The 12,638-nt window shown below is 40.3% G+C and overlaps 1 protein-coding gene across 5 annotated transcripts in view; it reads left to right on the top strand.

The window, feature by feature from the left end:
• The window catches only part of NUDT14 (nudix hydrolase 14), a 69,525-nt gene extending 57,101 nt beyond the window's left edge, over positions 1 to 12,424 (top strand). For 2 of the 5 annotated variants that reach the window (XM_072986764.2, XM_072986762.2), the window contains 2 exons: positions 8,120 to 8,203; positions 9,748 to 12,424. In XM_072986764.2, the coding sequence (XP_072842865.2) occupies positions 8,120 to 8,203; positions 9,748 to 9,988 (325 nt within the window). In that variant the 3' untranslated portion in view covers positions 9,989 to 12,424. Of the gene's footprint in view, positions 1 to 7,365; positions 7,429 to 8,119; positions 8,204 to 9,747 lie in introns of all 5 variants that reach the window. The other 3 variants (XM_078383585.1, XM_072986763.2, XM_020800770.3) reach the window with 2 other exon arrangements.
• Positions 12,425 to 12,638: the final 214 nt, after the last annotated feature.

The raw sequence follows: 12,638 nt of genomic DNA, 5'->3' as shown, positions 1-12,638 counted from the left end.
TCGTGTGAAGCCATCCTACCTATATTAAATCAGACTGCTGGGCTGCGTAGCCCGGGACAACAATAGCCTAAAAAAGGAAAGTTATCACCTTTCTTTATCTGTTACTTTTACGTAACTGATAAACACCTTTAGTTTTCTGCCTCACAGAGAAATAAACCCTCTTCCTGCAATTACTTTACAACCTAACCATTATAAATTCCATTTGGTGCCATTCATTCTTTATTATTATTTTTTTCTAAAATATAAACTACAATATAAAGTACATAAAACAAAATACAAATCAATTGTGTCCCCCACCACCCTAGTTGGGAGTTCTTGCAATAATCTTCTTCTTCCATTGTCTTTATTCTTCTTCCTTTCTTGTCTTCTTCTCCAGAACTACATTGATTCCTGATTTGGAATTTTCCCTTTCCTTTTGTTAGCAGATATTCAATAAATCTACCCCATATATCATAAAAATTATTATTATCTCCCCTTTCTTAGCCTTTAAATTACAAGTTATCATTTATAGCAATGTTCCATATTCTATTATACCATTCTTCCATTTGAAATTCAAATTCTGACTTCCAATTCCTAGCTATTATTAATCTAGCTGCTGTTAATAAATTGGTAATCAACTCTCTAGTCATCATATCATCTTCCACATTTACAAATATTGATAACGAAGCTATCTCAGGATTAAGTTCTATATCTCTTTCACATATATCAGTTAATTCCTTAAAGATTAGTTTCCAAAATCTTTGTACTTTTTCACATTCCCACCATATATGAAAGTATGTACCAATTTCCTTCTCACATGTCCAACAGACATTCAGATAAACAGAGTTAATTTTATTCAATTTTGGGGGACGTGGTGGCGCTGCGGGCTAAACCACAGAAGCCTTTGTTTGCTGCAAGGTCAGAAGACCAGCAGTCGTAAGATTGAATCCACGCGACGGAGTGACGTCCCCTCGCTTTGTCCCAGCTCCTCGACAGCCTAGCAGTTTGAAAGCATGTAAATGCGAGTAGATAAATAGGTACCACCTCTGTGGGAAGATAAATAGCATTCCGTGTATAGCCGTGCTGGCCACGTGACAACGGAAACTGTCTTCGGACAAACGCTGGCTCTACAGCTTGGAAACAGGGATGAGCACCGCCCCCTAGAGTCAAACATGACTGACTAAAATGTCAAGGGGAACCCTTACCTTTACCTTTATTCAATTTTATCGGGGTCAAATACCATCTTAAACTTAGTTTTAAAATTTCTTCTTTTATTCTCACAGACATAAATTGTGAAACCCTCATTTTGGTGTCATTTATTCTTAACACTGTGTGTGTGTGTGTGTGTGTGTGTGTGTGTGTGTGTGTGTGTGTGTGTGTGTGTGTGTGTGTGTGTGTGTGTGTGTGTGTGTGTGTGTGTGTGTGTCTCTTCCAAACACCTTCAAGACAATATAACTCAGCAGCATGAGGCACAGTAGTTGAATCACATGATATTCCTCTTTCACCAGGTAATGAGGTAACATCACTACAATGGTATAGTTGTATTGCAGTGAAAGGACATTATCCACTTGCTTGGCCGTAAATGCATTGTAACCTAGGGATACCTTACTGGCTGGGAATAGAGATGGGCATGAACCACCAGTTCCATGATTTGTGCTGGTTCATTCTTTGGCCGAATGGTGGTTCCCAACCCCGCCTTCTCCGGTGGGCACCCATCTAGAGACAGCATTCCGGGCTCTCTGCCCTACCTCCTCCAGGTGCTGCCTCTGAATGGGCACCTGCTGGAGGAAGCAAGCCTGGAAAGCGCTGAACACCTGTTCGGCTGAAAAACAAACCAGCACGAACTGCAAAAACCAGCAGTTCATGCCCACCTCTAGTTGGAAAGAAGAACAAATTACAAGTAACAAATTCTTTTTACCTTGTTACTTCCAGGCTCTGGCCATGATGTCAATGCATTGTGTGCTTCCCTTCCAACAGCATCCATGGATGCTGAGCACGGATGGGGAAACATACAGTGGAATGGCATCATTTTACAAGTAAGTGGGGAAACACAGTATTGAAATACTATTTTCAGTAACATTCCCTCTCTGATGATGGCATACTGTACCCCTCCATGGGCTGTATTTCCCTTGTCCTTCTTTGAAATTAAAAACCAGAGGCCACTCTAGTTGCACTCTATGCAGATCCATGCCTGAAATACTTGCCTCTTCCACAGCTGATCAATGTGAGACAGTGTCAGACCACTCAGTTATGTAGGCACATAACAGGCAAACTCTTTTAAGAATAAATACATTGCGCTCCCCGAAGATTTGTCTTTTTAAAAACTAATTTGTTTCTCACAGCACACCTATGAACACCAATATTAATCAAGAATTACTGGAGTCGATATTTTTCCACGGAGCATTGCAGGATGATTTAACACATAATTTATTGCATGCAGTTTGGGATAATCTTTTTAAAATTTTTCATCATTGCTGTTTTAATGAGAAGGCCTTTAAAAAGAATTTAATTTTTTTGTTTTGTTTTTTAAAGTTGAAATCGAGTCAAGATTGAAAACAGAAGCCAACTCTGTGTGTTTGTGTGTGTGCACACGCATGTGTGTAGTTTGTGTGTGTGTGTGTAGTATTTGGATTTAAGGAAATGTCAAAAATTAAATAATCTAAAATGAAAATGTGCTCCTAGCCTTCTGCCTCCCCAGATTGTAGCCTTGTAAAAAAAAAAGCATCTGTTCTCATACTTAGAAATGCATATTGAAGTGAATGGAGAAGTGGGGACTTTAAAAGAAAAAAAACTTTCTTTGGCTTTCCTCTTGACAACTCTATTGAAGTGGACACTGACATGCATTTAAGAGAAGAAGAAAAAGTTTTTTATTTAAAAAAAAGCACTTGGAATTAAATACGCATCCACAGCTGTCAATCCTGGCAAATGTCGTTTCCTGCTGGATTAAGGAGCTTTTGCTAGAAGGAGGGGCTTGGAACAGAGGAGATGTCTCTTGCTACTCCTTGGAGTCAGATTAGAGGAAGTGGCTTGCTGGATGAAAAGGTGCTTTCTTCAGCCTGAAACAAAGACTGCAGTCCTAGGCATGCTTACTTGGGAATAATCCTCACTGAACTCAGCAGGATTTGCTTCTGAGTAAACATACACAGCATCAGGCTGAAAGTTGTCCCTAATATTTTTGTCATCGTTCTGCCAATGGGCCTTTGTTGCCTGCTTGTTGAAGGAACACATGATACTAGTTTAATCATGAATGTTTGTGTCTGGTCTCTCCATTATAGCAAAAGGAGGGGACGTGAAGGAGGTTTGTGCATCTTTGGAGTTATTGAAAATCACCTTGGGGTTCTGATAATTCTTTTGAAAAGTGGGCTAGGGTTCTGAAACTCTGAACAATGAAGAAATATACTTGAGGTCCAATGAATATTTGTTCTCCCTCTTCCCATATCCTTCTTACCTTCTCTGCTATACCATGTAATCTGCCTTCACTCTGTGACGTGTTCTGTGAATGTATAGGACAGTGATCACCAAGTAATGACCAAATGACATGACATCACTGACATGAAAAAGGGAATATGAAACCGCAGTTCTAAAGAGGAACTGTGTTACAAACTAAATGCATTTGAATGCCAGAAATAATTAGAGGCTGAAAGCATTCACTTTTCCAGAGTACAGGTCCAGACTAGAACTCCTAAATCTCTCAGTCATCATTTTTTATTTATTTATTTATTTATTTATTTATTTATTTATTTATTTATTTATTTAATATCCCGCCTAACTGGTCGGTTCAGGACCACTCATCATGACCTTGCTCACTGGAGGATTCTAGAAGTTGTAATCCAAAAAAGTAATATTTCCAACCTCTAGGGATAATTTCTTTCTTGAAATGTGGCACTGTTATTTTAGGCTCTGCTAGCGTTCAGATTCTGAAGAAAACTGAGAAAACAGTAATCATATACTTCAGAGAACCTTAGATTTGGTAGCCCACTTTAAGATTCAGTCCAGAACCATGCCAGTAAGTATCTCCTACAAGTGAATCCACCAAACTGTTACCTTGAGACTGTATTGTAATAACCTGGTTGCAGAACAGTAGTCTCACATCACTGAGGCAGGTCAACCTGGACAGAAATAGATCTTGACTGGATGATTGGGATGATGCAAGAGGAGTGCACAGTCCTAGGGGTATCAAAGAATTCAACATGAGATTATACTGGCTGTGGTCGTACTTCACCTGGAGTATGATTCTGGGAACCCTAGTTTAAGAAGGTTGTTGGCAAGCCAGAACATCCAGAGGAGGGCAGTCAAGATGTTGAAGTATCTAGAAACCAAGGCAAAGGAGCCATGATTGAGAGATGTGCATTTTTAGCACGGAGAAGAGGAGACTAAAAGGTGGTATGGTAAAAGTCTTCTAATATCCTAATTAGAGATGGGGGTATGGGTGGACATAACAAGGGTCCAGTCCTCTAGGGCTGGACCATCCACTCACCTTCCGCTGTTGCCACGGGCTCCGCGCTCCCGTCCTATCACTCTGAAGCTCACAGTCTATGAGCCACTCTCCGACCTTGCAGCAAGGCTTGTCCTTCCGCCTCCTGCCAGGAGTGGCTCGCAGACCATGAGCTCTAGAGCGATAGGAAGGGAGTACGGAGCAACAGCGGAAGGTGAGTGGACAGTCCCTCCCCGGGGGGCTGGACCCTCGTTATGTCCACCTGTGCGGAGGTATTCATGTACGAATACCGCCATCTCTAATCTTAATGGCTGTTGCATGGAGGATGGAGCAAGCTTGCTCCCTGTTTCTGCAGAGGATTGGGATTTTATTTATTTATTTATTTAATTTATATCCCGCCTATCTAGTCAATAGACCACTCTAGGCGGCTGACAACATGGGATACCACAGTAAAAACAACAGAATTACATAACCAGTGGATTCAAAAGACATGAAAAGAAGTTCTGACTAAACATGTGAAAGAACTTCCTGAAGCAGAAAAGGCTGTTTGACAGAAAAGGCTATCTTAGAAAGCAATGGATTCTTTGCTGGAGGTTTGTAAGATGGAGATCAGGTAGCTATCTCTCAGGACACTTTAGCTGTAGATTCCTCCTTTGTCAGACATTGGATTAGATGGAGAGATTGTGAAATTAGTGAAACATTGTGGAATGCTAAGTTATTGGTTCATGAGCTTTTAGAACTAATTACATTAGTTTTACATTGAAAAGGGGATGGTTTTTATATGGATGCTGATGATAGTTGCATCTACATTACTACATTAAAATCTTATCAGTCCAGAATGAAGATGAAAAGTCTCATTTGTGGATTTTACTTTCCTTCTCTCATTTTAAGCTTTAGTGGAGAAAACAGCTGCATGAACTTTTGAAAGCCCTCTTCTCTTCCACTCCAGCAAACTCTTTCTTTCCCAAACAAACAAATACGCACACAATTTTTTTCTCATTGATTAATGAATTTCAGTTTCTAAAAAACAGCCTTTCATCCTTTAACCTGTCATCACCACACCTCACTTCCTCACTTGCAGCATCTTCAGCAGAGACAAAACATACCTGCACTCACATCAGAAATAATTGGTCTCCCCCCCCCCCCCTTCTACCCACATAAACTGGTTTGGCAACATTCCACCGCTAACTCTTTTCATGCAGGACTCCCTGGGAGCAACAGGAGGATATTTCTTTATTCATATAACTAGCTAGCTGCTTTTTATTGTGGACTGCACCATTCATTTGCTTCCATTTTTGTTGTCTTGACAACAGCCTTTCCTACACCTCCCCTTCCTTGACTATCACTTTATCTAAGTTATTACTGAAGAAATATTCATGCAAAAAACAGACTTAAGTCATGCATTTTCATTTTAAAAATACATTGCCACTTACGTTGGCTAATGTCCTAACTTAATTGAATTTAGTAGGTTAACAGTAATGTCCAGTTCGATGTCCCAACCACCCCTGTAACAAGTTAGACTGTTGGACGATCATCTTGGTTGTTGTGACCCAGGATACCGGATAAATATAAATTATGATATTAAAAATAGAATTAAATAGTTTATTATGTTAGAACAACCACATTTAAAAACAATTTAATAATAACTTCTTAAGCACATGGGGAGAAGCCAAAGTCCAGCACTCACTCCTGACAAAATCCCCTTTCCCAACAGGCCCTATCTGACTGGAAGAGTGCTTGCTGGCAGGAGGAGAAAAAGGAAAAGCCAGCCCTCTTGATCTGCTGCCAGTTTTGGCCAGTGGAGAATCCTGGGTAAAGTAATTTTCCAACCGCTGCATTGTATGAACAGTAACCTAACTAAGGCCTTCTTGGATCAGGTTAAAGATCCACCGAATTCAGCATCCTGCTTCTTACAGCATCCAGCCAGATGGTTCTGAGAAGCCTACAAGTGGCTGGAAAAGTAGGAGTCCTGGCTTGTTACTGCTCTACAGTCAAGTCCGTTCAGTGGCATAACACTGTTAGGAAAAGACAACTCTGTTTTTCTCTCATTTCACGGGATAGAAATATTTTAAACACTAATGATAACTCTGTTCCATTGAATTTCTGCATCATCCTGCACCTTCATTGGCATTTAGTTGTGTAAAACATTCATAAATATACTCATTTTGTAGACAATTTCCCTCAGTATATCCATATTTTATGCAGTTTATGAAATGAGAACTATATTTTAAAACTTGGAGAAGTCCGGGAGGTTGACTGAAAAATGCAGACCAAAGGAGAGCTTCCTCAAATTCTGACTCTGGAGATTTCAGATTCATTAATCATAAGGCCAGCATGACTAACAATCTTTAATAGAGCTCTCTCCCTACATGAATTTGTCTAATCCTCTCTTAAAGCCCTCTAAGCTAATGGCAAGCATCACATCTTATGGCAGCAAATTCGATATATTTAATTATGTATTGTATGAAGAATTACTTCCTCTTATCTGTCCTGAATCTTTGGTCAATTAATATTGTTGGCTGACCTAGTATTACAGGGGAGGGAGAGAAATCTGGCAACCTGTAGTATTCGAAGGTTTTATTAACATCTTAATGTCATCATTTTTGGGAAACAAGAAAGTAAGGCATTGGCTGAATCCTGTTCACATGGCTATGCCATGTAACATTGATGGCATCATCAGCCACTACAGCTTTTTAGAAATTAAAAATCCCCAATACAGTGGTGCCTCGCTTTACGATTGCCCCGCATTACGACAAATCTGCTTTACGACGATCTTATTGTGTTTGCAATTGTGATCGCAAAACGATGGTCTAAATGGGGGAATTTCACTTTGTGATGATCGGTTCCCTGCTTCGGGAACCAATTCTTTGCAAAACAATGATTTTTAAACAGCTGATTGACGGTTTCAAAATGGCTGCCGGGTAACTAAAATGGCTCCCTGCTGTGTTTAGGGACGGATTCCTCGCTATACAGGCAGCGAAAATGGCTGCTGTATGGAGGATCTTCACTGGAAGGTGAGTTTTAAGCCCATTGGAACGCATTGAAAGGTTTTCAATGCGTTTCAATGGGCTTTTTATTTTCGCTTTATGATGTTTTCTCTTAACAGCGATTTTCCTGGAATGGATTATCGCCGTTAAGCGAGGCACCACTGTACTCTCTATCTGAATGTCTCAAAGCTCCTATAGAATCCATTTTGTTGTGCGGAAGTCATTGTGCGTAGATGGAATGGGGAGAAATCTTTTTTAATTTCTGAAAATCACTGTCAGTGGGGTTACTTGACCACCAACAGCAGTTTTTGAAAGACTAACCATCACCCCATCCTGCTGGATAGCTCAGTGGTTTAGGCCTCTGGCTGCAGATCCAGAGGTTGGGAGTTAAGTTTCCCACTGTGCCTCCTTGATAAGGGAGCCTCAATGATCCATAGGGTCCCTTCAAGTTCTGCAGTTCTCAAATTATGATGATGATCCTGTGACCCCCAACACCTTCCCCATGACAACAGGGATTCCATTGGAGCCACAAGACCTTCAGGGGAGAAATCTGAATTTTTTTATTTCTGAAAATTTGGTCTGGAGCATTGAAGTGTGTGTTTACGCAATGCCAAGGAGGAAATATATCAGTAATGATCACAGAGAAACATCAGTTCTCATCTATCTGGGAAGGGTTATAAGGCCATTTCCAAACAATTTAAATTCCATCATTCTACAGTAAGGAAGATTATTCACAAGTGGAAAACATTCAAGACTGTTGCCAGTGTTCCCAGGAGTGGACATCAAGCAAATCAACCCCAAGGTCAGACCATGCAATGCTCAGAGAAATTGCAAAAAACCCAAGAGTTATATCTCAGGCTCTACAGGTCTCAGTTAGCATGTTAAATGTTAAAGTTCATGACAATACAATTAGAATAACACCAAACGAGTATGGTTGGTGTGGGAGGGTTGCCAGGAAAATGCCTCTTCTCTTTAAAAAGAACATGGCAGTACAGCTTAGATTTGCCAAGTAACATCTGGACAAACCAAAAAACTTTTGGAACAATGTCCTTTGGACAGAGAAGATCAAAGTGAAGCTGTTTGACCATAATTCACTGTGACACCTTTGGTGAAAACCAAACACAGCGTATCAGCACAAACACCTCATGCCAACTGTCAAGTATGGTGGTGGAGGGCTGATGATTTGGGCTTGTTTTGCAGCCACAGGCCCTGGGCACCTTACAGTCATTGAGCCGACCAGAAACTCCTCTGTATACCAACTTACTTTAGAGTCAAATGTGAGGCCATCTGTCCAATAGGTAAGGCTTGACCGAAAGTGGGTCATGCAACAGAACAGTGATCCCAAGTGTACCAGCAAATCTACAACAGAATGGCTGAAAATGAAAGAATCACAATGTTGCAATGGCCTAGTCAAAGATCTCAATCTGATTGAAATGCTGTGGCAGGACCTTAAGAGAGATGTGTATGAACAAATGCCCGTAAACCTCAATGAACTGAAGCAACACTGTAAAGAAGACTGGGCCAAAATTCCTCCACAATGACGTGGGAGACTGATAAAGTCATACAGAAAGGTTATTGCTGCTGAAAGTGGTTCTAAAATCTATGTAATCATAAGATGTACTTACATTTTATGTCAGATGAAGTGGACTTGTCCATGAAAGCTCACATTAAAAAAATATAAAAGTTCATGTTTGAAGTGCCACCATGTTTTTGTCTCTCTTTTTAACTATTTTTATTTTAAAGGTGTACTTAGTTTTTCACACATGGCGTCTCCATTTTTGGCTTTATTTTTGTAAATTAAATAATGAGATGACATAATAATGTCATGTGTTGTTCATCTAAGGTTGTAGCCACCTAATTTTCAGACCTACTAAGAACCAGATGATTTTTATTATGTCCTGATACGTAAAACCATAGAATTCAAAGAGAGTGTACTTTTTCACGTGACTGTATATGTATGCAGAGGACATAGATGGTGCTCCATTTGCTTTTAGCCATAAGAATAAAACACAATATTAGTGATCTAATAGCAGACTACAGATTATATATCTTCAATAATGTCAGGATAGGGGAAATTCTAAAGAAGTCTCTACCTTGTCAACTTCATGATGATTTGATAATAAATTTATGCAGAATTTTAAATTTTATTTACCTATGCTAGAAATTTAGGTTTGTCAGTGTTAATTTTTAGTCTACAGATATGTAGTATCCTTTATTAAATGTTTTGTACTGATCTGATGAATGCATAGAGTCAGTCTAGATCAAAATTCTATATATATTCACTGTGCATCTATATCTATATATTGATCTTTCTTTTTCTTCTTTCTTTGTTTTACATCTGTGAAGATCTGGAGTTGGTGTGACAGGCTCAAAGCAGACATTATTTTATGCTGAAGTGACGGATGAGATGAAAGCCAGTGAAGGAGGTGGTCAGCCAGAAGAAGGCGAGCTGATTGAAGTTGTAGAAATACCTCTTAAGGATTCCATGGACTTTGCATATAACGAATCCTTCCCTAAAACCATGGGTGTGATCTTCAGTTTCATGTGGTTTCAGACCAATGTTGCTCCAAATCTTCTGGAAAATTAGGGAGAGGAACTGAAGTATATTGTGAACATGAAAAATAATAATAAAAGGGGGGAGAAGGGCGAGAATTAACCATCTATATGAAACCTTTTGGGATTTATATACTTCAGAAACATATTTTGGCAAGAGTTAAGCATTTGTCAGCATTTGCGGCTGTTGGCCTTACACACACACACAAACATACAGATTTCATTGGCAGTGAGTTTCAACGGACTTCATTTTATTATTGACTATCCGCAATACCTGGCTTCATTCAGGTTGAAATAGATCTTGCACACTGAAGTCTTCAGAGTTATACAGCTGTCAGAGTGAAACTACATGAGATGTCCATCGTGACTAGATAGGCGGGATATAAATTAAATAAAATAAAAAAAAATTCCTTCGGAGAGGAAGTTCTTGCCAGTGACAGTCATATTTGCATATCAAGGGTTTGCCTCCTGATGGCCAATACAAAAAAAAATTTAAATGAATTTGCATTGTGCAGAACAGAGGAAACCTCATCTTAGCTAAGCACACATCTTTTAGTACTTAAGGGAGCTCCACTTCTAATAACATGCTAACTGTATTGCATTATTTAACCCTCACAATTTGGTACATTGTGGCTCCTTCCCCCAATCTGAGTGCATCTATGGCCAGAAGGACCCTTTGGCCTGCCCATATTTTGCCCCTCCACCCTCTGAAGAAGGGTTCTGCCCATGCCATGCTGCTGAGGAAGGACTGCCCTAAATATCTGTCCCTTAGACTGTTTTCCGTTTATTTCAGACTACTCTAATGACAAAACTATAATTAGAGGCCTGGACAGCCAGCAACTACAAGTGATATCGCACTTTCAAACAAATGGGCACATTTCAATGAGTTAATCTGTTTTAAAAACCAAGCAGTCTCCATCAACACCTCCTGCCCCCTTTCAATTTTCTCCCACATCTCAGCTTTCATGATCTTGGAACTCTTTAACTCCACCAGAAATACTCGTTCCTTTTCTGTTTTTCTAGATCAGTTAGAACTAAAGGAGGAATGTAGTATATAAACAGATAGACCCTGGACAACATGGAAGCTTTTAACGCTTTGAATAGTGGCTACCTGGTAAAGACATCAGCCAGACACATAATGCCAGTCTTAAAAGGTTTGCCCTATGACAGACTAGGAAAAATCCCAGGGGGGGGTACTCTTGCAGTAACTGAAAACTACCTTTCCTGCCCCAGCCAGAAAAGCTGTTTTCCTCACGGTGTATCTCAACATTCTATGCAAGTGTGCAGCAAAGCATGAAAAGACTTGAAAAATGAAAGTGAGAGTGGGGAAGAAAGTCACTCTGGGAAGAGGCAATTTAAAGAAGAGAAATGCCAAAAGCAACAAGGTGCTTAATTCTTTCCCTTCCTTGCCACTTGAAGGCTTCCTCAACACTGCAGAGTTCTGAACATGCATTTGCAGGTTCAAGGCAGCAGAAAAAGGCATTCAGGAAGGGCAATTCAGAATGGTGAAACAGCAAAGAGGGAAGGCTGCTGTTCACACATCCTTCTCATATTCTCTGCTGCTAAACGTTAACACTCACATACAAAGCCCACATGCTGGATGAGCATACTGAAAGACAGACCAATTAAAACTGGAGTCGCTGTTCAGTCTTACAGAAAGTTTACTTTTATGCTGTGTTAAGACTAGGAATTGCCAGCCTTCAGATAAACAAAGGCCTTTATCTCTCCCCTCTCCATATTTTGACCGTGGATCTTTGATTCATACGAAGCCACCCCACTATCAGAGACTCACACATAGATACAGCAAAGAGTCTCCATGGACAGCCGGTTCTACAACATTTGTGGAATGATTATGCAAACCGTCAATCTCAAGGGAAACTCGCCCAATCATACAAGTGGTCAGGGAAGTATGGCCTCTCCAAGTGGAGATACTTTGGCATCCCTTTAAGTTAAGTTAAGTGTTCTGGTCAGAGGTTGGATGCTACAAGAAGTGCTATTCTGTGCTCTAGAGCAGGAGTCCCCAACCCCCGGTCCGCAGCCCTGTACCAAGCCGTGGCCTTGGCAGGACTGGGCCATGGAGACAGATTCCCCCATGCAGACACGCACATCCCCCCCACATGCATGCCCCACAGACATGCATGGACGCACACCCACCCATGAAAGCACACAGTGCCTCCCCATGCACGCACACACTCCAGCCCCCAGGCATGCACAGACACCCCTTGCACGCATGCTAAACTGGTCTGCGGTGCCAAAAAGGTTTGGGACCACTACTTTAGAGGTTGATTTCTGCCTACTGTATGTTCCCCCTTTCCCAGTGTTTTCAAGCTTCAATGACTTTCTTATGAGCTTCTCCATAAAAACTGATTTCTTTTTATTTATGTTCATGTGAATGCTGCCTTTCTCCTAATTAAGGGACCCAATGTGGCTCATGAGTTATTAAAAAAAATAAACCAAGTATTAAATTTAATCCTACTTTTAAAATGTTTCCTGTTATGAAAAACTTCCTTGGATTTGATCATGATTCTCACTTTTTTTTGGAAACACCTGATTTCTTCCCTGAAAAAAAAAAAATCTGTTCCTCTGTACCTGTTACTCATTTTAGGAAAAAAGTGTAGTTCAATCCAAATCTGCACAGACTTCCAGTTCAAGTCTGCAAAATTTGCGCAGGGTGGTTAGTACAG

Source organism: Pogona vitticeps, chromosome 1 (genome assembly GCF_051106095.1).
Source record: "Pogona vitticeps strain Pit_001003342236 chromosome 1, PviZW2.1, whole genome shotgun sequence".
In the NCBI taxonomy this organism is placed as follows: domain Eukaryota; kingdom Metazoa; phylum Chordata; class Lepidosauria; order Squamata; family Agamidae; genus Pogona; species Pogona vitticeps.
This window is presented reverse-complemented; position numbering and strand designations above follow the sequence as displayed.